Source organism: Petromyzon marinus, chromosome 3, assembly GCF_048934315.1.
Source record: "Petromyzon marinus isolate PM22_M1 ecotype Great Lakes invasive population chromosome 3, UKy_Petmar_22M1.pri1.0, whole genome shotgun sequence".
NCBI classification, from domain to species: Eukaryota; Metazoa; Chordata; class Hyperoartia; order Petromyzontiformes; family Petromyzontidae; genus Petromyzon; species Petromyzon marinus.
In genome coordinates this window covers 9,495,426-9,520,947 of record NC_133669.1, presented here as the reverse complement: position 1 = coordinate 9,520,947, position 25,522 = coordinate 9,495,426, and the positions used below count along the sequence as shown (strand labels likewise).

At 51.9% G+C, this 25,522-nt stretch overlaps 1 protein-coding gene across 1 annotated transcript; it reads left to right on the top strand.

The window, feature by feature from the left end:
- The first annotated feature begins 5,795 nt into the window (after window positions 1-5,795).
- MEP1A (meprin A subunit alpha) lies at window positions 5,796-25,506 on the top strand. Its single transcript, XM_076073769.1, has 14 exons — window positions 5,796-6,503; window positions 8,422-8,443; window positions 9,431-9,475; window positions 10,192-10,241; window positions 11,195-11,270; window positions 14,876-14,993; window positions 17,410-17,585; window positions 18,127-18,348; window positions 20,016-20,165; window positions 20,987-21,202; window positions 21,724-22,194; window positions 22,489-22,659; window positions 23,064-23,391; window positions 24,512-25,506. Exons 1-14 carry the CDS (start codon window positions 6,444-6,446, stop codon window positions 24,690-24,692), a joined length of 2,286 nt encoding a protein of 761 aa, XP_075929884.1. The 5' UTR covers window positions 5,796-6,443; the 3' UTR covers window positions 24,693-25,506.
- The last annotated feature ends 16 nt before the right edge of the window (window positions 25,507-25,522 follow it).

The window sequence follows — 25,522 nt, the reverse complement described above, 5'->3', positions numbered from 1 at the left end:
ATCTTGGTCAGGGGTCGGATCGACCTATCATCATCATCCTCCCAACCTGGGTCGATAATACAAGTACTGCACCGCAGGTGATCCAACAGTGGTTCCAGTAAACATGCAACGATAGACCAGCGTCGGTATGTGGTTGGAACCTGTTCATCCAACAATGGCCAAATGTGGCCCAATATTTCACATTTACTTGGGTCGCCTTGCGTAATATACTTAACATACAACATTTGCAATTTGAGAGATAAGCAGCTTTCGACCTTTTATGAGAGATATTTGCATTCGATGACGCAAAGTGGACAGTTTGTCTTTCCTTTCGCTGGCGTAATTGTCATGCACAGCAATTGGAAAGGCAGTCCAGGACGATCGCTGTCTAAACATAGACCGACGTCCAACGCTTTCTCAATACCGGAGTGGCGTCAGAGACAAGTTCAAAGTTAATTTGCATCGCCGAGTGAGAACCCAAGATGACCCATGCAAGAGTCACCTGGGTCGCAGTAATTCGATTCCTGCTTTCGCAAGAGACTGAGCCAACCAACATCGATGAGATCCCTGGGTTCGAATCCGGGTTTCAGCCGTTCAATCGCGATTAATCCGGATTGAGTTGATATGATGGTCTCAGTCCGGTCACCAATGTCTGCACGCAAATGTGACCGCACTGAAAATGTTGATTTTCACGTAATTCAGGATATTCCAGCTCCGATGGGTTAAACTACAGAGACTCCTCTACTTACGAACGAGTTAAGTTCCAGAGGTCTGTTCGTTAGGCGATTTGTTCGTAAGTCCAACTTTACTCCTGTCGATTCCACACATGTTGTACGGAATGTACACGAAACACGGGGAATGGTTTTAAAACGGTGTATAATCTCCTGTAGATGTACATGCCACCGGTTCTTCACGTACTGCAGATGTAGATGCCACCACCGCCATCTATTACGCAGGGGATTTCACTTACGACTCTTCGGTCCGAACAGGCAACTGGACATACGGACCGGTTTGTTGGTACCTATGAAAGTTCGTAAGCCGAATGTTCGTAAGTAGAGGAGTCCCTCTACATATCTTTTGACTATTAAGCGATGGCCACCTCGAATGAGGGGCCGTCCATAAATGACGTAACGCGATTTTTGATTATTTTCTACCCCCCCCTCGACGTCACACGGCGTCACAAAAAGTCAGACCCCCCCTCAAATATGACGTCACAAATCTCTGCCCCCCCCCAAAAAAATATATAAAACATGCTTCAAATCGCTTTAAACTATTGTCATTGTAGTGCGTATGAAATGTGGCGCTGCGCTCTGATGTTGTAGGAGAAAACATTTATTAACAAGTCTATTTAATTAAGTAGAACATGTTGTCTATATTTATTTAAAGTTGCGCATTTTGATGTGACGTCACATTTCTCAACCCCCCCCCCCCCCCTTGTCACACATCGTCACAAATGTCTGACCCCCCCGCTAGGTGCGTGACGTCATTTATGAACGGCCCCTAAGGGTCGGGGGTGAGAAGGTGGCATCAAGTTATGTGATGTCACCATCATAAGAGGCTCTTAGTCTTGCACGGAGTGGTGCACTGCTTTCTGAGAGAGTTCCGAATTGAAATGTCTTCCACAACATTAGAAGGCGGCAGTGAGAGCACAACACGAACATTGTTTGGGGGAGGGGAAGGAACATATACCTTGACATAAAGAAAGCACTGTGTGCCCCACCTTGTCTTGCCACGCTTGTATCTTTCTAAGTCGCTTTCTCTCGCACATCTGCCTTCCCAATCTTTGCTGTCTCTCTCTGTGTTCCTCCTCCGTGTGCTCCATCCACGCTTTCGCTCTTTTTCTCTTCTCGCCCACCCCCTTCGCTGGAACAAACTTCCCCCTCCGCATTAAACAGTCACATTCGCTCACTAGTTTCCGTTCCTCACTCAAAACTCACTTGTTCCCAAAACTCACTTGTTCCCTAGCTAACCCCATAACCTCCCCCCACCCCCCTTAATCCCCCCCCCCCCCCCCCCATAACAACCACCGTTACTGTTCCCTCATTAATATTCTCGTTATATGACTATCGCTCATCAACCCCATTCATCATTCCATCTGTCATCATTTACTGTCATCAAATTCGCTTTCAAGGAATTAACGCAGCACGGATTTGCCCCCATTGCTTCCTCTCATCTGTTTCATTCACCGCATCTCCACCGTTAACATTCACACGCTGTACCCGATGTTAATTGTTTGTAAAACGCCTTGGTAATGGCGCTATATAGATTACGTTAAGATAAGAGATTGCAATGATCAGAAATATAAAGAAATAAATACATAAACAATCAACATCAAAGGAATAACGAGTCTCTCTTTTTGTATCGCGATATTTATTGTCGATATTCTACCTATTGGCCCGCATCAATGTTTCATGCGGGTTCAAATTCCCGTCAGGGGTTGACTCGCTCTATCGTCAACCCCGGGGTCGATAAAGCAAGTGCTACTTCGTGGGAAGTCAACAATGTTCGTCCTTTCATGAAACCTGTACCCTGCCATATTACTATAGTCGGGATGCCACGATGGCTCTGAGATGTTATCTCGCTCTCCTGGTATGCAAGAGGTCGGGGAGTTCAATCCCGACCCTGACGCCTGCTGCTGTATATTTGGAGTTTGCGGTGTCTCTCTCCCTGTGGTTGCGTGGATTTTTCTCCGGGTCCACTGGGTTTTCCACTCCACATTTAGAATCAACAACGTGCGTTTAGAATATTTGGCTGCTATACATTTCCACACGATATGCAACTTCGTTGAGCCATCATTTGTGGCCAGGTCGCTTCTGAAAGATAGCTGTATAGCTGGTAAAATAAAATTAAAAGTTGTCAAATATGATTAATGATCGCTGCCTCCCGCTGTGCTTTTAAATACGAAAGGCCCCCTTGCCTGAGTCTCTGCCACCCCCTCGTGGCGTAAACTGAACTTGACAGCATTAAGGACCACTGGGATTGGACTAATGAAGGCATCATGTTGACAGTTCAAGAAGATTAAGTGGGCTCGGGAGGGGTCACGTTGCGATGAGAAGAGAAAGGATGTTGGCTGGCGGTCGAGACTAACCACGTAGTCGCAGCCAAAGGAGAGAACACGCCCCAGAGATAGATTGGATTTTCGATGTCTTGTATTTATTTCAACAGCAAGGTCCCAATAAACGTTTCGTTTTATTTTAATGAGCCTCCTGCGAGCTCAGCCGCTTGGCAAGAGATGGAGCGATGCAATCAGCTCGCGCGCAGGAGCTGCTAAGAGGGATGGTCGAATTGCGGGAATCACGAGGGACGTGGTAACGGCTTGCAGAGGCCTTTATCCAGCGGTGGATCGATCATGGCTTTCGGTGGTTATGAGAGTGGCGGCTGGTGGTTCAAACATCCGGTGGGGCAGTGGCGTTCAGTGACGTGGCACAGCGACTCTGTGCCACGTCACTTTTCACTTGGCACCTCGTGCCGCGCCTGCCTCTCTCATCGATTCACATCGATCACTTGTGGCTCACCGTGATTATTATCATCATCGTCATCAACAGCAGCAGCCATGGTCTATCCACTGCAGGATGAAGGGCTCCCCCAGCCGTCGGGATGTCCCAACGGTGTTGCGAGGGCATCAATCCACACAGCTGCCGCTGGCACCACCGCTCCGTGGAGCCCTGCGATTGCCTCTGGCGCTGCTGCCGGCGGAATGATCTCTCTCGCTCTCGACTCCAGCGATAGCTGGAGCGAGCGTCCCATCTAGAGCTTAGTTTTGGTCCACTCGTCCACGCTGGTCAGACGTCTTGGTCGAGGTGAGAGCACCCACAAATGAAGCCCCACATTTACGCGACCCCCGCCGGTCGATGTGCCGTGTACCCATTTGTTACTGCTGTAGGTGGCCAGAGGCGGGGGGCATGGTGGGGGGGGGGCTGCTTCAGAAACGTTGTCTATTGTCTCAGCTTAAGAAACGTTGCCCATTGTCCCAGCTGCCGCGACTGGAGATCTCTGGATTGCGAGCCAAACGTGCCAAACTGTCACACCACGGCAGAATCCACAGGATGGGATATCAACCATGGCTTCGTGTCTCAATAATCTCCAGAACGCTGCTGGACTGGTTTTGAGTGTGGATTATTATCGACGTAAGGCACTACCACTAGAGTAGAGTACAACGGGCGGCTACCCGTAATGGTCCTATATTATTATCCTACCGTATATTTAAGTATTTAAGGGCATTGGTTAACGCTCAGCACAATTCACTCACGTTTTTGTACACCACCAAAGACGAAAACAAATCCCCGTCAAGCCCTGAACAGACTGTTGGAGCTATTGAGCGAGCACCTATGAAGACCGGCACGGCACACGACCGGCTCCCCCCCCCCCAACACACACACACCAGCACCGCACTCACCACCACACACAACCACTGCAAGTATCATGATGACAAGATAAGGAGTAGGGATTAAAAACGGAACATGTGAGCAACCCAATCGCTATGCCGCAATATGTTTGCACTTTTGCGAACTTGTGAATTGCTGTGGAGCCGCACCTAAACATTGCGAAATCATGGTGCACTACCCCTCCCCTCCAACCACCCACCCACCCGCAACAATCGCATTCGCTGCTGCTTCGCCGGCACCGTCCCATTAAAAATCTGAGTCGTAATTCACCGCTGGATTCTGATGACAGCGACGGACTTCGCGTTGATCTCGCACGAGCAAGCGCCACGCTCTCAGTGCGCGGAATTAAGGGGCCGTCCATAAATGACGTCACGCGATTTAGGACGATTTTTGACCCCTCCCCCCCCCGCCTTCGTCACACGGCGTCACAAAAAGTCAGACCCCCCCCACTCAGATATGACGTCACAAAGTTCTGCCCCACCCCCACCCCCAAAAAATATATAAAACATGCTTCAAATCGCTTTAAACTATTGCCATTGTAGTTGGGTATTTAATGTGGCGCTGCACTCTGACGTTGTAGGAGAAAACATTCATTTATTTTATGCTAATTCCTTTGTCAAGGCACATTTATTCCTCTCACACAAGCTTAAAGATCGCGGTCTGAGCTTGGCTGTGTTCACTCCAGCGCTGTCCTCGAGACAGTATGGTCCCTTCACCTGATGAAGGCCACTTGTGTTGTGGCCGAAACGTCGTGAATTTTTTATTTTTTTACTTTTTGTTGTTTTATCCTTTTACGTGACTTTACCGAATAGAACCAAAGAGTATGGATCCTTGCAGTCACGAAAGCTTCACATCTAGAATTTATATAAAAAAAAGTATATTTAATTAAGTAGAACGTGTCGTCTATATTTATTTTTAAAGTTGCGCATTTTGATGTGACGTCACATTTCTCACCCCCCCCCCCTCATCACAAATGTCTGACCCCCACCCCCCCCCCCCCTAGGTGCGTGACGTCATTAATGGACGGCCCCCTTAGCCGCAATTGCTACCAACCAACAATACCCGACATTCGTCACTAAGTGATGTCACCACGGCGCCTGTGCCAGGCCAGGTGCACTTTTGAGGCCGCCACGTGAAGTCGTCGAAGGCTCGCTGCTGACCAGGAGGTCCCGGCCCTGACCCTGGTGCCATGGGTTGGCTGACTGAGACGCCCCCCCCCCCATATTGTTGCCAACTTGCTGCGTTTTATCCGCCCGGCGCTCCGCTCGTTGTTGTGAGCATCGCTCCTCCGCCCTCCGTTGTTGCTGGAGTGGCGACTGCCTCCGTCTGCCCAGTAGCAGCAGCGTCCTTCACGAGCCTCTTCCACAGAGGCCGACACCGCTGCCACCAGCAAAGTCCACTCAGCTCCACATCCCCCCCCCCCCCGCCCGTACTGCATCAGCTCCATCTCTTCTCCAGCCCGTTACCACTCCCACAACAACTCGGTCACAGTCCCTATGATCACTGTTACATTGCATTTATGGCTTTTATTTCGGTGATTTCGAAAAGTTTTTTTGGTTGGTTTGGCCATGTTTTTGTTTATTGTAGTACGGAGTTAGACTGATGGCCTAAATCTAAGTTGTCTTGTGGTTGTTGTTTTTGTTGTTTGACTTTGCATCCCACTGGGATTTTTTTGCACACAGCGTTAGTGTACGGTGCTTATTTCAGGAATATTTTGATGTTTTTTTTCCTGGATTTTCTGTTTTGCACAGTCACACAAAGTCACTTTAGGATGTTTTTCTTGTTCGTGTTTTTTTGTTTGTTGTGGTTGCACCCGATTCAAGAGCCGAATGGCTCACAGGGCTATACCAAAATAAATGGAACTATGGAACAACACGACTAATAAAGACACCGCGAGGCGAGCTGATAGCGGTGAAGGTAGCCAAATATATCGCCGACAGCTGAGAACTTTGCTCCTCGGCTGCCAGTGGGTTTAAAGTCCCGGGCAGAGATACGGAGGCGCGGACAACGTCTCCGGCAGGAGAAGGCAGCGGGGCCTTGAGAGGGAAGGAGGGCAGCATAAAAGGGGCATTTGTGATCATGGCGAGCCTGTGGGGGCTCCTTCTCGCTCTGGTCGTGGGCCACGCGGTCGCCTTTTCGGTGAGACGCGTCTTGAACTCGCGTGTCTGTCGTGTGTCGCGACGTCGGCCGAGACCGTCGGCAGCGGGGGGGCAGTGACGGGACAACATCGCGGGGTGGACATGTGCACGCCACCAGTGGCTGCTGTGGTGGTGTGTGCGGTAATGTCCACACATGCACACATATATAGGATTGCTGTATAGGGTACAATTATATCGGATATCTCGGTTTAACATGGATAGGCGTACATTGTACCATAGTTGTAGTGCCTAACGCCGGTAATTTCCTTCCCGCTCCGTGTCAGCCTCGGCAGCATTCCGACAAATGTCGAGTGAGGGGAATGAAGGTCAGGGATTTGTGTGTGTGGTGATGGCAAAGTCGGGAGCTTCACATGAGGGGTTGTGCTAAACAACGGTGAGTGCTGAGGTGAAACAGTGCTGAAGTAAAACAGAGCTGAGGTAAAACAGAGCTGAGGTAAAACAGAGCTGAGGTAAAACAGAGCTGAGGTAAAACAGAGATGAATGCATTCGTTCAACGGTTAATCAAATACCACAGCAAGAGAACACCCCTGTCGTGTTACACATGTACGCATTGCACGTATCTGGTGTCTGTGTTCGTTTGCTAAGCATTTGAGACATGGTGACCTGTCTGAACTAGAACTATTATTTTGATTTAAAGCTTTCGTGACTGCAGGGATTCATATTCTTGGTTATTTCGGTAAGGTCACGTTGAAGGCAGATCACTGTTATAATTCAGTAGGCTCACATGCATGCCATCTGGCTACCATGAGAGATTCGTTCATGAGGCTATCCACATATACAAACACAGAGACAATTTCAACCGAGAAGATGGATTCTGGCTTAGCAATCATTGGAAGGATTTGATAAACCATTTCGGGTCTTAATTGATTGATCACGCTTAAGGTGGCTTTCAGACCGCATCCATTATTTTTTGTCTCCCCCCTCCTTTTTTCCGAACATAGATGGACTCGTCCATCTGAACAAACTGTCAAATCGCTCTCCGTGGTGCTAACGTTAAAAATAAATAAATACAAACCGCCACTTTCAAATGTTCTTGCCGTTGGTTTTCACACCTGATGATGATTGCTTGTGTTGCAGTCGAAACGTCGTGATAATTGTATTGTTTTATATTTTTATTATTTTATTGTTTCCCTTCTACGTGATTTTACCGAAAGAACCAAGAATATAGAACTAGAATGTTTATACATACTGGAGGAATCCGATGATCTATGAAGCTCTTTTTTTACAGATGTCCAGTACGGGCGGGTCAGAAAGTTACAACAAAAAACGATACTAAATACGATAGCAGTGCAAAGTATAGGAAATGTATGCAATTCACTAACAAAGTTTTATTTTTCCAGGTAAGGCCCACTGAGTTATATTAGCTTCCCTTTTCAGAAGCGACCTGGCCGCAAATGATAGCTCTACGAAGTGGTAACTCGTCACATGGAGATCTTTCGTGGCCAAATCATCTCAATGTTACATGGTGGGTTGGTCGGCAAGGTCCGTTATGTCGTGTAGTGAGCTAACCACTGCTCCACCGCTCCTCGAACGCGTGTTAATGGAGAGTGATAATGCTTAAGGATGGAACGCCGCGTTGGCTAGGAGATGTTAACTACCTCGCCTGGTATACAGGAGGAGGTCGTGGGTTCGATCCCGACCCTGATGCCTGCTGCTGTATTTTTGGAGTTTGCGGCGTCTCTCTCCCCGTGGTCGTGTGGATTTTTCTTCGGGTCTTGCAGGTTTTCCCCTCCGCATTTAGAAACGTGATACGCCACTTCGTTGAGCTGTCATTTGTGGCCTGGTCGCTTCTGAAAACGAGCTATATAGCTCAGTGAGCCTAATCTGTTAAAATATTTTATTTTGTATTGTTTCACTGTGGAATAATAATTAACACGTTGCGTCGATTTATTTTCCAGGTGAAACCGGATGGACAAATAGGTACCGTTACATTATTTTCACTCTTCATGTTTTTTTTTTAAATTTACAAATAATGCACCGTCATGCAATGTCTGATGGGCAAGGATTTGGACAGAGCAGCTATAAAAATCAGCGACTCGCTTCTGAGTACGCGTGCATGCAGAGGGGACATGCTGGGAATGTCATCGCAAGAGAGGGCCAGCAACTTGCGAAGTTGGTAATATAATGTGGCAGAAAGGTAATAAGGGATGTAATCTGGGAGATGAGGTTGCCATGGGTGGGAGCACGTGGTGGAGAAGGGCAGGTCACCGTGACGGGCAGTGCCACTCAGAGAGGGCAGTGACCAAGTGCAAGACCTAAGGCCAGACGGAGGTGGTGTTGACAGTGCCGGATTAAGTTAGTGCGGGGGCCTGTTGCAGATGTTATAAAGGGGCCCTACGTTTAAAGATTAAAACACATTTTTTTTACTTGCATAGTAAAGTACTTGTTTTTATTTATTTGCTATACAGACAGATAATACGACAAAGCGCTAACCTTAAACACCCGGCCGTTCATAAAAGTTGAAGGCGCTATAGTACTATAGTAATAGAGCAATCACAGAATCACTGAACAGGAATTGATAGCTTGAAAGCATTTTGCGCGGGGCCCTTGAAAGTGCGGGGCCCGTAGCTACTACTACATATGTAGCTACCACATATGTAGCTACCACATATGTAGCTACCACATATGTAGCTGCTTGTGCTACTAGGATAATCCGGCACTGGATGTTGATGCAACTGTGGATGACGGGTGGCAACTTTACAACAACGGGCAGAAGGTGAAGGAAGCGATGGCACCCAGTTTCCGGTGACAATATTCAGGGATTGCACTGCGGCATCGCTGCAGTGTTGTGATGTTAAATCAATGGGAGGGAGGGGTCTTGGAGCCGAAAAGTCACCGGAGCGCGCCTGGGTCTGACCAGGAAGTTTAAAAGTTTTTGTTTTCGTGAACGATTGTCCTGTCCCACAGAGGAGGACCTTGGTGATGTCATCGACATCCCTCAGATCAACCGCGGTGAGGCATCGACAGACACGTCAACACACAGTCTACACCCGTGTAGCCTTAATAGACTGTTGGGGCAAGTGCTGTTAGGAAGCACCTATGAAGGCCGGCACGGCACGCGAGGGGGTGGGTGGCCTACACCACGCCCGGCCGCCTTTGTCTCCCCAGTGGTGATGTTTACACACCACAACAAGTACTAATTTGAGGCTGAGTCGACCTAGGAGAGGCCCAGGACCGGTTCAGATACACCTCACTGATGTTGGCCGTGAGTGGGAATCGAACCCGGGTCTTCAGGTTCGCAGCACAGCGCGCTAACCACTGCACTACCGCTCCCCACTAGACACACACAGACACGTCAACACATAAACACACACACAGACGCATAGACACACACAGACATGGAAATGCACAGTCAACACGTAGACACATACGCACAGACACGTGAACACATAGACATGGCAACACAGCCAACATAAAGACAAACGCAGATACATCAAAGCATTGAGAGACAGACATATCTACATGCAGACACCTTAACACATAGACTCTGCTAAATAACATATGGTTTTAAGGTTTCTCTGGCTACAAGCGCCATTTAAGTTAACGTGAAGTAAATTTGAACATCATGAACGTTCACATCAGTCAGTCACGGCCGCTCAGTCTGGGCCGTCTCTGTAACGCGTATCGACACGTCCCTGTTACGAACCCTTGTTGTGTTTTGTTGCCAGATGTCATGCTTCGGTTGACTCAGGGCGATATCGTCGGGCCATCGTCCCCGGTAAGAAAAATATGAAAATAACTCATTAAATTTTATCATGATAAAAAAAAACCTCACGCAACTCTACTCGATCTCACATCAGCCACCATCCGACTGCACCCCGCCCTGCCCCCCTCCCTCTCCAGCATGCACAGCAAACACAAATCACTTCGTTGATTTTCCCTTCCCATCAACCGCAAGTGCGCCACATCTGGCAGTGCGGCTTGTACGCATGGGTTGGCTACGTACGGTGTGAAAGAAGTTCTACATACACACCCCCGTGACTTGTATCCTCCACAGCGGTGGATGAACCGCAGCATTACTACGCGCCGTCTGCTCCACGGCGAACGTTAAACATCTGCCCCGTGTCTCGCTTCCCCCGGCTCATCGGTGCAGTGCCAATTGCCGTGACAGCCTCGAACGTCAACAACAACTCGCGTGAGACATGGGGCCTGCGCGTCGTAGGCAAAACTCGACATGATCGCGAGCGTCGGAGTCGATTGCATTCGACGCATCGGTGATATCATCACCTGCCTGATGATAACTGTTGTAATGTAACATTCGTTGCCATTTCATAGTTGTCGTGGCCATATGGTAGCGGATATCATTGAACTCAGGTCATCCTCGCAGCGGCTTTTGGCTGGCAATCCAACAAAGGTGGTTACTTGCAACGCGCGCTTTCAGATGCGCTTCTGTGGCCGTCTAGAATGCTCTTCCTTCCGAGATTAGGAAGTCACTGCAACTATTCACTTTGAAATCTAGACTGAAAACTCATTTCTATAGAACTGATCTTCGTGTTTAGTTTGGTTGCCCTTCCCTCGCACCTGCGATTGGACACGGTTGGCTACGTACGGTGCGAAAGAGGTTCACCATACAGACATGTCCACGAGATGACCGCTATCCTAGCCGCGCGAGTTCTGTTATCGTGTGGACAAGAGCGCTGCAGCTGTCTGTTGGGGTGAGTGTTTCTGCAGAAGGAGAGGAATTCCATCATTGGCGATGAATACATATGGCCCATGCCCATCCCATACATCCTCTCCGACAGCCTAGGTGAGGACCGTGTGATTGGAGGCCACGTGTTTGTGGATTAGTGTGTGTGGATTAGTGTGTGTGTAAGGCTGCTGCTGAGACTGGAGCGTGCCACTAAGAGGTGGGGCCTTACCATCAGCCCCACCAAAACTAAGCACCTGCCTGGGTATTTTGTACCATCGGACACTCCACCCCCACAACTCCCAATCGGTGATGGAGCAGTTGTGGAGAGAGTGGAGAGTTTCCCATACCTGGGCAGTGTGCTTATGACTGGCTCCAGTTTAACAGCAGAGGTCTCACTCCGAATCAGTCGAGCGGCAACATCTTTTCATCGGTTGCGTAACGCTGTGTGGAAGCTACCTGGTCTGTCGCTCCGCACTAAGCTTCAGGTCTTCTCGGCCACGGTCATTCCCTCCCTTCTCTACGCTTGCGAAACGTGGACCCCCCTAATGGAACATCTTCGCCGGTTAGAAACATTTAGGCTGGCCTGCCTACGATCCATCCTGGGTTTAACCAGACTGGATTGTGTGAAGAGCTCACAAATCCTTGAAAGATCTGGGCAGGGTCCCATCGGTGAGCTCCTCCGGCAGGCAAGGCTGCGATGGCTGGGTCATGTAGCCCGCATGCCCAGCCACCGCATGCCAAAACAGCTTTTGTTTGGCCGGATTGAGGGGGCTAAGCGGGCGCGGCACAGGCTAGAGAAGAGATGGAGTGATGTGGTACAGGAGAACGTGGAGCTGAGTGGACTTGCCGATGACTGGTACCAGCGGTGTCAAGATCGGCCTCTGTGGAGGAGGCTCGTGAAGGATGTTACTGGGCAGTTGGAGGCAGTCGCCTTCCAACAACAACGGAGGGCGGAGGAGCGACGCTCAGAACAACGAGCGGAGCGCCGGGTGGCTAAAGCACAGCAGGTTGGCACAGTAGGGGGCACAGGTGGTGCATCAGCCAGTCATCTCAGTCAGTCGACCCGTGGCACCTGGGTCTGCCCCGTGACCTCCTGCCAGCGGGCGTTCGACACTTCACGTGGCCTCAGGGTGCACATAGCCTGGCACAAGCGTCGTGGTGACGTCACCGCCACTTAGTGGCGAATGGCGGTTGTTGTGTAAGGCTATATATATGTGGGGGAGCGATAGTGTAGCGGTTAGCGCGCTGTGCTATGAACCTGGCGACCCGGGTTCGATTCCCGCTCACGGCCAACACCAGTGACGATTATCTGAACCGGTCCCGGGCCTCCCCTAGGTCGACTCGGCCTCAAATGAGTACCTGGTGCGGTGTGTAAATATCGCCACTAGGGAGACAAAGACGGTCGGGCGTGGTGCTGGCCACCCACCCCCTTGTGTACCGTTCCGGCCTCCATAGGTGCTCGCTAACAGCACTTGCCCCTACAGTCTGTTAAGGCTATACGGGGGATCTTTGTTTGTGTAAGGCTATATGGGAGGGGGGGCGGGGATCTTTGTGGTTTATTTGCCTTATTTGCCTTATTTGCCTTGTGGGGAGCGGTGGCGCAGCGGAGAGCGCGCTCCGCTACGAACCCGGCTACCCGAGTTCCGATCCCCGCTCACGGACAACACCAATGACGATTATTTTAACTGGTCCTGGGCCTCTGCTAGGTCGACTCAGCCTCAATTGAGTACCCGGTACGGTGTGTAGTAAACATACTCTTTGGTTCTATACGGTAAAGTCACGTAGGTAAAAAATAAAACAACAAAAATCACGACGTTTCGGCCACAACACAAGCGGCCTTCATCAGGTGAAGGGACCAGGCTGTCTCGAGGACAGCGCTGGAGTGAAACACAGCCACGCTCAGACCGCGGACCTTTAAGCTGTGTGTGCGAGGAAACAAGGTGCCTTGACAAAGGAATTAGCATGAAAAATAGCATTTAATTGGCCGACTTAGCATGATGAACGGTGTAGAGGTGGTGTACATGCGGGTGAACATGCCGGTTGGCGAGGGGAAACAAAGGCGGTCCGGGTGCGGTGCCGGCCACCCACCCCTTCGCGCAGTGCAGTGACGGCCTTCGTAGGTGCTCGCAAGCAGCACTTGCCCCAACATTCTGTTACAGACTGTGTGGGGAGTGGCGGCGCAGTGGTTCTCACACTGCGCTGAGAACCCAGCGAGCCGCTTTCGATTCCCGCTCACGGATGGAATTGGTCTTGCATCCCAATGCAGGCGTCATCTTTAGAGTAGTTTGGGGACTCAGGCTTTGCTGTGTGAAGCTTAGGACGTTACTATGCTATATATTTGTTGACGTTACTCAATAGCATTGCGAGAGACGGGTATTCTGATGTAACAGCGAGTGGCACACGGGGCCAAACCAACTGCAGCGAAGGCAATCGTCCGTTACACCTGGGAGTGGTTGCTACAGTTACCTCAATTTATATCATCTATGATCACTTCCTATTATCACGTTTTGTCCTTGTATTGAGATTATCAAGTCTTATCGTCAGTACTATAACGCACCGGAGTGATTTGCTTATTTGCTTGAGTGGTTTAAATTTTTCTTCGAAGGATAAACGATGTGAAGACTTGATGGGACAGTGTCATTGCGTGTCTTTATTAATGCATGCTTTGCTGAACCAGCCCAATGACCCCACCACGCCTCACCACTCACTCGTCCTAACCACTCACTCCTCCTCCTCACCACTCACTCCTCCTCACCACTCACTCCTCCTCCTCACTCACTCCTCCTCACCACTCACTACTCCTCACCACTTACTCCTCCTCACCACTCACTCCTCCTCACCACTCACTCCTCCTCCTTACTCACTCCTCCTCACCACTCACTCCTCCTCACCACCACTCACTCCTCCTCACCACTCACTCCTCCTTCTCACGACTCACTCCTCCTCACCACTCACTCCTCCTCACCACTCCTTCTCCTCACCACTCACTCCTCACCACTCCTCCTCACCACCACTCACTCCTCCTCACCACTCACTCTTCCTTCTCCTCACCACTCACTGCTCCTCACCACTCCTCACCACTCACTCCTCCTCACCACTCACTCCTCCTCACCACTCACTCCTCCTCACCACTCCTTCCTTCTCCTCACCACTCACTCCTGCTTACCACTCACTCCTCCTCACCACTCACTCCTCCTCACCACTCCTCACCACTCACTCCTCCTCACCACTCACTCCTCCTCAGCACTCACTCCTCCAGCTTCTCTGATGAGAAACAATAAAAAAAAATTAAGTTATGGCCCAGGCGCGTCATAGACAGGGCGCCATCGCGACCCCTCACGGAACAGCGGAAAGATCATGGCTTGGTCATGATGATGATTGACCGCATTGTGGTGCAACTCCTATATATATTTAAGACCACATAATGTCTATGCAGTGGCGTCGCTATATATTGATCTTTTTGCGGCCTGTCAGAAACTCACTTTGTGTTTTTTTTTTCTGTCTGGGCAACAAAGTTTAAACTCTTGCGGGACAGCCCCAGCAAACGCGACCTTTACCCCTACGGCTTACTGTGAACATCTTCATCCAACTACCCCTTCTCTCCCTCCCCGAACCCCCATTCATAACCCTTCCTTCAACAAACACTTCATCACCTCTCCATCTCGCCTCCCCCCATCCCCCACCCCTCCGCGCCTCCCCCGGGATGTTCCACTGTGACCCAGACCTGAACGCCAAGGGCGTCATCCTGCAGGCCTTCGAGCAGTTCCGACTCAAGTCGTGCCTCGACTTCAGACCTTACGCGGGCGAGCGCGACTTCATCCGCTTCCAGAAGCTCGGCGGGTGCGTGCGTCCGCGGCGCACGGCTCGCCTCACCGACACAAGCTCCATCGAACCAGACGGCCAAAACCTTTATACCATAACCCCCAACGAGCCCTAGCAATTAAAATAACAGGAAAAGGGTTTTTTTTTCGAATTCGGTATATATATATTTTTTAAATCGATGTTTCAAGAGCCACTATGCACATTGGTGAATACGAGACGTCGTTCCTTAATAAATAACGTCACGAAGCAGCCCTTAAAGAGCCGCATGCTGGTCCAGAGCCATAGGTTGCCAACTCCTGCCCATGGTAAACTGGACTTCCATGGTCAGGGGTCGGCAACCAAAATACAAAAAAACACCTCAATATTCCAAGAGCCGCAATGTTAATCCTTAAAGAGACGCAGGTTGCCGACCCCCTGCCCCAGCCTAACCCTAACCCCTAGCTCAAGTCCTACGCCTCGTCCTAAGCCTCTGACCTGAACAACTAGTCCTAACGCTAACCCCTAGCTCAAGTCCTACGCCTCGTCCTAAGCCTCTGACCTGAACAACTAGTTCTAACGCTAACCCCTAGCTCAAGCCCTACGCCTCGTCCTAAGCCTCTGACCTGAACAACTAGTCCTAACGCTAACCCCAGCTCAAGCCCTAACAGCAGCAAACACTAACCCAAGCGCTAAGCCAGACCTCGATCGTGTCCTAACCTCTACAGTACACTTACACCCGCACCTCCGATTGGCACGGTTGGCTACGTACGGTGCAAAAGAAGTTCAACATAATACTTACATGCAGAACTCTGACATGCCTCGAAACTCAAAACTAGCCCCCTAATCTCAGTCCTAACCACACCTCAAAACCCAATCGGCTGTTAATAAAGGGATGGCACATCATGATCCCCACACCCCCTTCTTATCCCACCTGTTCCAAATTGTGAGGGCACCCCCTGGGCTCACAACCCCCACCCCCCCTCCCCCTTTGTTTTGTATGATCCCACACCCGAGCCTCCCTCCCGACATAGACGTTCATGTCGAGTGTTTCACCACCAGAGACAATGAACCTTGGCCCAGGCCAATCCAGACGATGCGATAACAGACGGCAGAGATATCTCCTCGTCCCCTGGCTGTGATAAGGCACTGTACGAAGCTCGCTCGCTCGCACGCACGCGTAACCACGCACTACTACTAATTGTCGAGTCAAGCCACTGCTGGATGAAAACCTCCGCACGGAGCGTCGGTCAATGGGGGTTGTTTGACCACACTTCACCACGCTGCTCAGATTGGTGAAAGGGGATGTCGAAGAGCCAGTTGGGATATGAGTCGCCACTCATGTCGTCTTCGCTGAGAATCAAACTGAGGTCACTGGGTTCACCGGGCAGTGCACCAACCACTGCGCCACCACTCTACCCCTGGCTTGTACCTATTAATTAGCACGGTTGGCTACATGCGGTGCGGAAGAAGTTCAAAATACATTCATGCAGCTAGGAGGGGACCATTGTCAAGCATTTCATGATTCGATCCCACCTTGATTCGATGAGGTGGTCATGATGGAAACATGACCCCTCTAATCGTGATAATTCAACAAATCGGTTGGAGGGAAATGAATCGAAATACCGCTGGAATGGATACAGTAATGTGGCTGTATAATACATTCATGTAGAGAACGAACTTTGAACCTCGTGGTCTCAACGGCTCTGACCTTAGACAATTTGCGATAACAACACCAGTCCCCTGGTACCCAGAGTGCTGTGACCATCATGAACTCACCCCCTCCTCACCTTCTCATCTCTATACTCTCCTCCACGCACTCTCCTACCTCTCCACTCTCACCTCACTCTACTCCCTTCTATGCACTCACCTACCTCTCCCCTCGAATCTAACTCTACTCCCCTCTACTCGCTCTCCTACCTCTCCACTCTCACCTCTCCTCCACTCACTCTCCTACCTTTCCACTCTCACCTCACTCTACTCCCCTCCACTCACTCTCCTATCTCTTCCCTCTCACCTCACTCTACCCCCCTCCATACACTCTCCTACTTCTCCCCACTCATCTTACTCTGGGGGGGGGGGGAGGTGGGCACAGAAGAGCGGTTAGCCCCCAGCTGGTAAACAAAAATGCACTGTCAAGTGTCCACGTACGAGGTCAGGTGACGCGTTATCCCTGCGTCCCCCCGACATTGTACCGTGAAGGGGCACAGGGAAGCTAGGCCCTCATGCGTTCCCCTCGATTTAATTACTGGTCCTTGCCATTATTGTCGCTCGGATGGCATAGGCCCTGATGCAACAAGGCCCCTTGTCCAATTCCCCTCCCCACCATCACCCTCCACCCCTCTTTATATCCCGTTGCCTGGACTCCTCCGCCCCGTAGACCGTGGGTGCAGTCGCACCGCCTGCGCGCCCGACGATAGCCACGCCGCTCATTGCCATCGCCGTGTCCCCGCGACAGGTGCTGGTCATCGGTGGGGAACATCCGCGGCGGACAGGAGCTGTCGATCGGTCAGAACTGCGACCAGAAGGCCGTGGTGGAGCACGAGATTCTCCACGCGGTGGGGTTCTGGCACGAGCAGTCGCGCTCCGACCGCGACGACTACGTCACCATCCACTGGGACGAGATCTTGCCCGGTGCGTGAGTGCCTCGTCGGACGGTGCGAGATTCCTCCGGCAGCAAATGCTGCTGCGATGCGAAGGCAGTCGGTTGGGGAGCAAACGCGCGCGTTTCCAAAATAAGCGTTGATGCGCTTGTGTGTGAACGCATTCCGAGACGTTGGACACAAATCAGTGTGCGTGTTTAGTTTACGGAGGGAGAGGCTCTCACATCACGGGCAGAGGGGAACAAGCAAATGAAGATCTTGAGCTTGTGACACAGCGATGACGGTAACACGACAAAACATCCAAATGTAGCAGAAACCATCGCGAAAAAAGAGACTCGAGTCTCGGCGAGCCTTGGGAATAAAAATAATAATATTCGAGATAGCCATCCTTTGTCCGTGTACAAGTGGCGAGAAACTTCGGTCCGTTTGACGCCAGAGGAAAGTTCGCATGCAACGTGAACCGTGCGCCGAGCACCTTTAACGCAGTTTGGCCCAGGGGTAATTCGTGCCCGCTCCGGGCTTTTGACCTTTTCGTTGACCCCGCCCCGCGTGCCTGCGTGCGCGCAAAACAGGAAAGGAGAACAACTTCGACAAGTACCCCGACGACGAGGTGGACAACCTCAACACGCCGTACGACTACGAGTCGGTGATGCACTACGCGCCGCTCTCGTTCAACAAGGAGAACGGCGTGCCCACCATCACCGCCAACATCCCCGAATTCGACAGCGTCATCGGCCAGCGCCTCGACTTCAGCGGCTACGACCTGCTCAAGCTGAACCGCCTCTACGGCTGCAGTGGGTTGTCGCTCGGCTCGCAAGTCACGACCCGGGCCGGAGATTAACGGCCCTTATTCGGATCGCTGCTAGGCGATGGACTCCCTAGGGTCGTGGTGGGTGGGGGGCGTGTTGGCTTGAGTGTACTGCTTGAACCATGCTGCGTTGTGCGAGTTAACGAAGGGACGGGAGGGAGGGGGGGTGGCACTCGCCACCGATGGTTGCAATGGTCCCGGGAATTCAACTAGAGGGTTTTGGGCCACAACGTCCGTGTGAACGATTCTTTTTCTTATATTTTGCATTTGACAAGAGGCTCTTAAAAGGCACGAACCGTAACAAGGAAGGGGAACGGTTGGGTGGGGGGTACATGAATTTTGCGGATCGAATTCTGAGCTCAGTGCTCCTGGGTTTCTTGGAAGCACTGGCGGAGCCAGTGGGGGGGGGGGGGGGGGGGGTGGTGACACTTGCCCCTTTAATGATCCGATCGAAATTAAGGATTTCGATCGGATCATTGGGGTTTATTAGTAATAAATCGGCATTTTGCGACCCCCACTGCCACTGTGAAGCATATTATTATGAGATGATAGGACAATAGTCTGAGTCCATAATTTGAAATAAGTAGCGGCAAAGCAGTTATAAGTGACTCACAGAATTATGCGCAGTTGCGTATACAGTACACGACTTCCCTGAAGGCATTCACCTTCAGCGAGCGCGATGCCAATCACACAACGCGGTTCGAATTCGACCCTCGATCGATGGCTGTGCCATCGCCGTACACGCGTCGAATAAAAACAAAGGACAAGTCCTTACTTACTAACAACTCGTAGAATTTGTAATTGCTGGAGGGGTTGCCCCCCACCCCTCCCCCCCACCTGAAAATCCTGGCTCCGCCATTGTTGGGAAGGGGAAAAGTTTGGGGCTCACTGCCCCACCACTCATGCAGTTAGGGACTACGAGCGGAAAGTGGTAGGTGTTCATATGGGGAAGGGAAGGTAACGGAAGCGGAACAAAAGTAGAGGGGAGAAAGGGGTGGGGTGGGGGAAGGTAGGGGAGGGGGAGAAGTGCGCCCTGGGGAGTGGGTACGTGAAGCGGTTCAAGGCCCTCGCCTTCACCAACTGCCACTGAGCGGCATGGTGAAGTATGGCAGCACAGGGATGTGATTTACTGAAAGTGAAAAAAAAATCCCGCTTCCAAACTGCAAGCTTGTTTTAGTTTTGTTCTCCTTCAAGAGGACCTTATCTGCTTAGGAGAGCAGGAAGAGTAATTGAATGCAGTGATTGGTTGCAACTGTTCCCTCCAGGCACATGTTAAGAGACGCTTGGACATTTCACTATCTTTCATCATCACACTTTTGGTTTATTTTAAAGCAGTCGTCATCATCATCATCATAGTCATATTACAATCGATGCATTGAAAGGCGTTTGTCATTCTACTTTTAACTTGACAACCAAAGGTGGTGGAGGGGGGGGGTCTTAGAATCAACCCTCGTGTGCTCACGACGCGCCGGTTTATCATTATCCACGAGCACTTCCAAGCCGTCGTCGCTACCCGTTTACCCGCGTCTCCACCGCTGAAGCAGCAGCGGGGCTACGGGTTCCTCGGCGGGCGAAATTTCAAAGCTTCATCCTGCTGCCCTCATTCTCTGGTCGTTCGCCGCTCCTTGACCCCCCTCCTCTCTCCCGTCCCAGCCTCGACCACTACACTGCTTGACCAGTGCGACTTCGAGGAGATGAACATCTGCGGGATGATCCAAGGCCAGCAGGACACCGGCGACTGGGTGCACGTGCGGTCAGGGGGCCCCAACGGGAACGACCATACATTGGACGGGAAGTGTCCAGGTGAGACCTCTATATGACCCTGACCTCCCTGACCCTCTGCCTTTAACCCTGACCTCCTAAACCTGACATAACCCTGACTGACATCGTGACCAAAGATCATAGACTTAAGATCGAAATGCTCAACTCCTGACCGTGAATTGAACTCCTAACCCCTCGTCTGTTGACGAACTCCTGACCCTGAACTAACCTTGACCATGAACTCCTGACCTCTGAGCTCCTAACAGAGACCCTAAAAATGCTATGACCCTGGCCTAACCTTCACACTGACCCTTAACCTCGAACCTGGTCAAACACAGAATGTGACCATAACGGTGATACTGACCTCCTCACCACAAACGGTATGACCCTGAACATAATCTAGAGTTTAACCTGACCCTAACCCTGACCCAGCTCTAACCCTCACCCTGCTCTAACACCAGAACCACACTCTATCTCACAATTGGATCCCAAATGTGGAACAACGCTCTAAACCTCTAACTATTAAACCATTTAAAACATTTTTCTTATTTTACCAGGTAAGGCCAACTGAGCTAAATAGCTCTTTTTTAGACGCGACCTGGCCACAAATGATAGCTCAACGAAGTGGCTTATCGCGTGGGAATTTATAGCAGCCAAATGCTCTATGCGCATGTTTCTAAATGTTGGGGGAAAAAACCAGAGGACCTGGAGAAAAATCCACGCGACCACGAGGAGAGAGACACCGCAAACTCCAACCATACAGCAGACGTCTGGGTCAGGATAGAACCCACGACCCTCCTTGCATACCAGGCCGGCCCCTCAACCTCCTAACACACCGCGACCCGTGACCCTGGCCCCGGCAGGCGAGGGCCGCTTCATGTTTGCGGACACGAGCGTGGACAAGAACGGGAGCTCGGCGCTTCTCGAGTCACGCGTGCACTACCCGCGCCGCAGCAGCCAGTGCCTGCAGTTCTCCTTCAAGATGAGCGGCAGCGACAAGGACGTCCTCGCAATCTGGGTCAAGCTGGACGACGGCGCCGGCGCCGTGCGCAAGATGGTGAAGGTCGGCACCGTGCAGGGTGAGCGAGCGACGGCCGGAGCCGGGGGTCCACAATGGCCGGGTCGGAGGCGGCCGAGCCGGCACAAACCCGAGGGGCTCGGTGAAACGGTCACGGATTCAGCGTCGCGATTCAATCTGAGAAACCAGTTCCTGTTTAGTTTGTACCGCCTCGTCTACGCTGCGGGTCTCGTCCGTTCCGTCTCTCCCCTGGGTAATCTCTGTCCTGTTGTCTCTCCTGTCTGTCTCGCACATATGAATGAGGAAATGGATGGATAATGAATGGTTCTTGTTGTTATATCGTATGTAGTTTGTATGTTTCTTTGTAGAGTAACTGGTTGTTGTATTTATAGAGCATGTCAATCCAATTTGAGATGTAATGATATGTCAAGCATAGTAAATATATTAAATTATGTCTCCCTATCTCCTCGTCTCCTATCCATCTCATATTCAACTCCCCGGTCTCACCTCCACCTCCTTGTCCCTTACCCACCTCCCTGTCTCCTATCCACCTCCCCCCGTCTACTTGCCGTGCGTCTTCAGCCTCGGTAATGAACCAGTGGGAGATGGCTCACCTCGTGCTGCCCGCCGCTGTCAAGTTCCGCTACGTCTTCCAGGCGGTGCGCGGCGCCCCCACCGCCTCCGCCGGCGGCATCTTGCTGGACGACGTGAGCCTCACCGAGCGGAACTGCCCGACGGGGGTCATGCGCATCCCCGACGCCGCCAACCTCATGGAGACGTCGGTGCCAGGAACCGGGATCAAGAGCCCGGCGTTCGTCAGCCCCGAGGGCTACGGCTTCGCCATCATCGTGTACCCGCACGAGCTCAGCTCGTCCAACGTGAGCCACCTTGGCGTGCGATTCCAGCTGCTGAGCACGCCTGACGACGACGTGCTTGAGTGGCCCGCCGCCAACCGCCAGGTCGTCATCACCATCGTCGACCAGAACAGCGACGTGCGGCTGTGCATGTCCAACGTACGGACGTTCCTCTCCGACGACACGCGGCTCGTCCAGAGTGAGTTTCGTTTGTCTCCTCGCCTTCCTCCCCACCCTTTCCCATCTGTCTATATCTACCTTCCTTCTTTTGCTATCACCCCCGTCTTACCCATCTCTCTCCTCCCTCTCTACCTGTCTACATGTCTGCATGCCCATATGTCTGTCCCTTTGTTTACTTGCCTGTCTGTCTGCTTGCCTTCTTGTCCACCTACTTTCCTGGCTGTCTGTCTGTCTCCCTGCCTATATTTCTGTCTGTCAGTCTGCTTACTTACTTATGTCCCTGCCTGCCTGCCCGTCTTGCGGAGATGCACAGACACGGACAAGCTGTTCTGGGACCGTCCCTCCGTGACGGGCAGCTTCGATCCACAGTGCAACTGTTTCCGCGGGCCGCTGCTGGGCTGGCCCACGTTCATCTCGCATGAATACCTACACAAGAGGGACTTCCTCAAGGGCGGAGACCTCTACATCTTCGTCGAGTTTAACGGTGAGTGTCCCCCGTGCACGCACGCAGTGGTCCGCTCTGCACAAGATGAAATAGCCCACTGTGCATTTCATTTTGGGCTGAGCAGCCTCCTGACCCCCCAGAGATTCGATGAATTGTCATGATTCTTCTTGAAAAAAAGAGACTTCTGGTCTCAATTGACTCTTCCTTCGTTATGTCACCTATAAGTCTATCTACTGTATATATGTACGTGTCTGCGAAAAGTGTACAAATAAGCATGCAGAGGTGCACGCTGGGAAATACACACAGAGAGAAAGAGGAACACGTGGATCAAAGAACACAAATTAGAGACATCGTATGCGTGAGAAGACATCTTCATGAGAAACTCTTACTTTACCCCTCCCAGCACAACACCGCAGTTGAACAACGTCTCCCTTGCTCCACAGATCTCACTCACCTCAACAAGACGGAGGTGCCGGTCGCACCCGGCAGCACCATCGGCACTGGCGACGACGTCGCCGTTGACGACGTCGTCGCCAACATCGACGCTGCCGCCGAGGTCATCGCCCCGCGGGAGCCGCTCGCCCCGATCTTGGGAGACGGCGCCGTCCCGGCTCGCAGGGACGCCAGACGCGCGCCGATGGCGGAGAGGCTGGCGAGGTCACGGCGCCACGCCGACGACTCCGAGCAGGCGCAGCGGCTGAGCACCTGTGAGCCGAACCCGTGCCGCAACGGGGGCCTGTGCCTGGTGGAGGGCGGGCGCGCCAGCTGCAGGTGAAAGCGACCGAAAAGGAATATACAAGTAACCGAATGGCATGCATGCCGGTGCTGCGGTCACCTTGTACCACGCAGGGACAGCTGCTACCTAGGGGACGCCCTGGCCACGCTACAACGGGGCATTGAAATGGTTGAGATGAGATGGTGACGCAAGGTGCTACGAGTTGTCGAGGAATTTAAGCTTGCGCCACTGTGCGTGCAAATCCTTGTCCTTGACGCGACGGTTAAGGATGAGCCGAATCATCGATGTGAAATCACGATTCGCAGAGCGTGCCGAGAATCACCCGAAAGATTACAGCTACGAGAGGCACTCCATTAGCCACAATGGCGAAAACATTGTCGATGCTTGACTCGAACCGTGAATCGTGGCAACTGAATCACAAAGAGTACGTCGTGTGGCATGCGTTGTGTGCTGTCGTGTCAGCTGGCATGCCTCGCAAACACACACGGCTGCGCATTGGGCCACACGCCGTGTCATGTGTTGTGTATTGTATTGTCACGTGTCGCATTGTGTGTCACGTGTTATGTCATGCACTGTGTGTCTCACAAAGATCCCCCTATAGCCATACACTATTGCAGCAAGTGCTGTTAGCCAGCACCTGTTCACGGGTCAGCACGACATACGAGGGGGCGGTGTGGCCAGCAACACGCCTGGCCGCCTTTGTCTCCCCAGCGTTAATGTTCACACTTATTGTAGGCCAAGTCGATCCAGGAAAGGGCCAGGACCAGTTATTGCTATTGATGTTAGCCATGGCCAGGAATCCAACTCAGGTTTTACGGTTCTTAACGCAGCGTGCCAACTACTACACTTCTGCTCCCAACTGTGGATAAAAGACAAATATGCCCCGTATAGCCTTAGCAGACTGTTGGGGCAAGAGCTGTTAACGAGCACCTATGAAGGCTGGCACGGCGCACGAGGTGGTGGGTGGCTAGCGCCACGCACGACCGCCTTTGTCTCTCATGTGAGTCGATCTAGGGGAGGCCCAGGACCGGTTTAGATAAATCATCGTCACCAGCACTAATCGAACCCGGGTCGCCGAGTTCCCGGCGCAGCGCACTAACCGCTACACTACAACTCCCCCCCCCCGCTCGCCCACTGTGGATCGCACGCACGCAGGTGCCCGTCGGGCCGCGCGCTCTGGTACTCGGGCGAGCTGTGCGAGACGCCGCGACTGGGCGGTGGGCTGATGGGTGTCGTCCTGGGCGGTGTGACCACCCTGCTCATCACCTCGGTGCTCGGCGCCACCTTCCTGCGCTCGATGAGGCGGCGGCGGCGGCGGCAGGCGGCGGCAATCTGACGCGAAAAAATGGGCCGGGGCGGGGGGTGGGGCGGCAGGCCGCGTGCACGAGGGAAAGAGAGAGAAGCCGAGGTGCAGAGAGAAAGGGATGAGAGGGGATGAGAGGGATGAGCGGGGAGGGAGGAGAGGCAGGGAGCAGGGAAGTACGGGAGCACGGAGGGAGGAGGGGGCGGACGCTGCAGGGAGAGGTTGAGGTAGTGGCAGTGAAAGGTGATATTTCTTAATTATGGTTTAGTTGATGCCAATTTTTTATGCGGCTCAAAATGCACAGATTTATACATGTCATTGTACAGTCGCTGAATATTACATCCTTTCTGCACAGTCGCGCTGTGCGTAGATTAGCGGTAGCGACGTCTTTTGTTTTATGGTCTACAATGAGTGCATTAAATACATTTCCTAAAATGCACATTGCTGCGTGTGATGATAAAAGCAACCAAGGGAGCTGGCAGTCCGACGGCACCACCGGCTCTGGCTGGCCAGAATCGCCACTGAAATGCATTACCCAGTACCTCCTGGGGTGAACAATTGGCCCATTTACACTCCCAAATCTCTGGGCTCTCCCTCCATGCACAACTGGAGGGCCTTTGGGCCATTCAGCACAGCAAATCACGTAACAATGTAGTGTTTTATCACTGTGGTCCACCGGCTTCGACGCTTCTGCATCAGTGTTTCCAGGAGCTGGTGGTTAAGCACATATTATGAAATGCTTCTCATCCAAGTTCGTTTCAGGGGAGACAATTTGCCCCATTGCCGATGGAGACGTTGGAGCATTGCAGTAAAATAATCGGAAAATAAACATTCACCAACACGTGAACCTTGTATGTTGAACT

Excerpts from the sequence above, each read along its gene's own strand:
- MEP1A (XM_076073769.1), top strand. The coding sequence starts at position 6,444 with ATGGCGAGCCTGTGGGGGCTCCTTCTCGCTCTGGTCGTGGGCCACGCG. Across the intron at positions 18,349-20,015 it reads GAACCGCCTCTACGGCTGCA|CCTCGACCACTACACTGCTT; the intron begins GTGGGTTGTCGC and ends CTCCCGTCCCAG. Across the intron at positions 21,203-21,723 it reads GAAGGTCGGCACCGTGCAGG|CCTCGGTAATGAACCAGTGG; the intron begins GTGAGCGAGCGA and ends GTGCGTCTTCAG.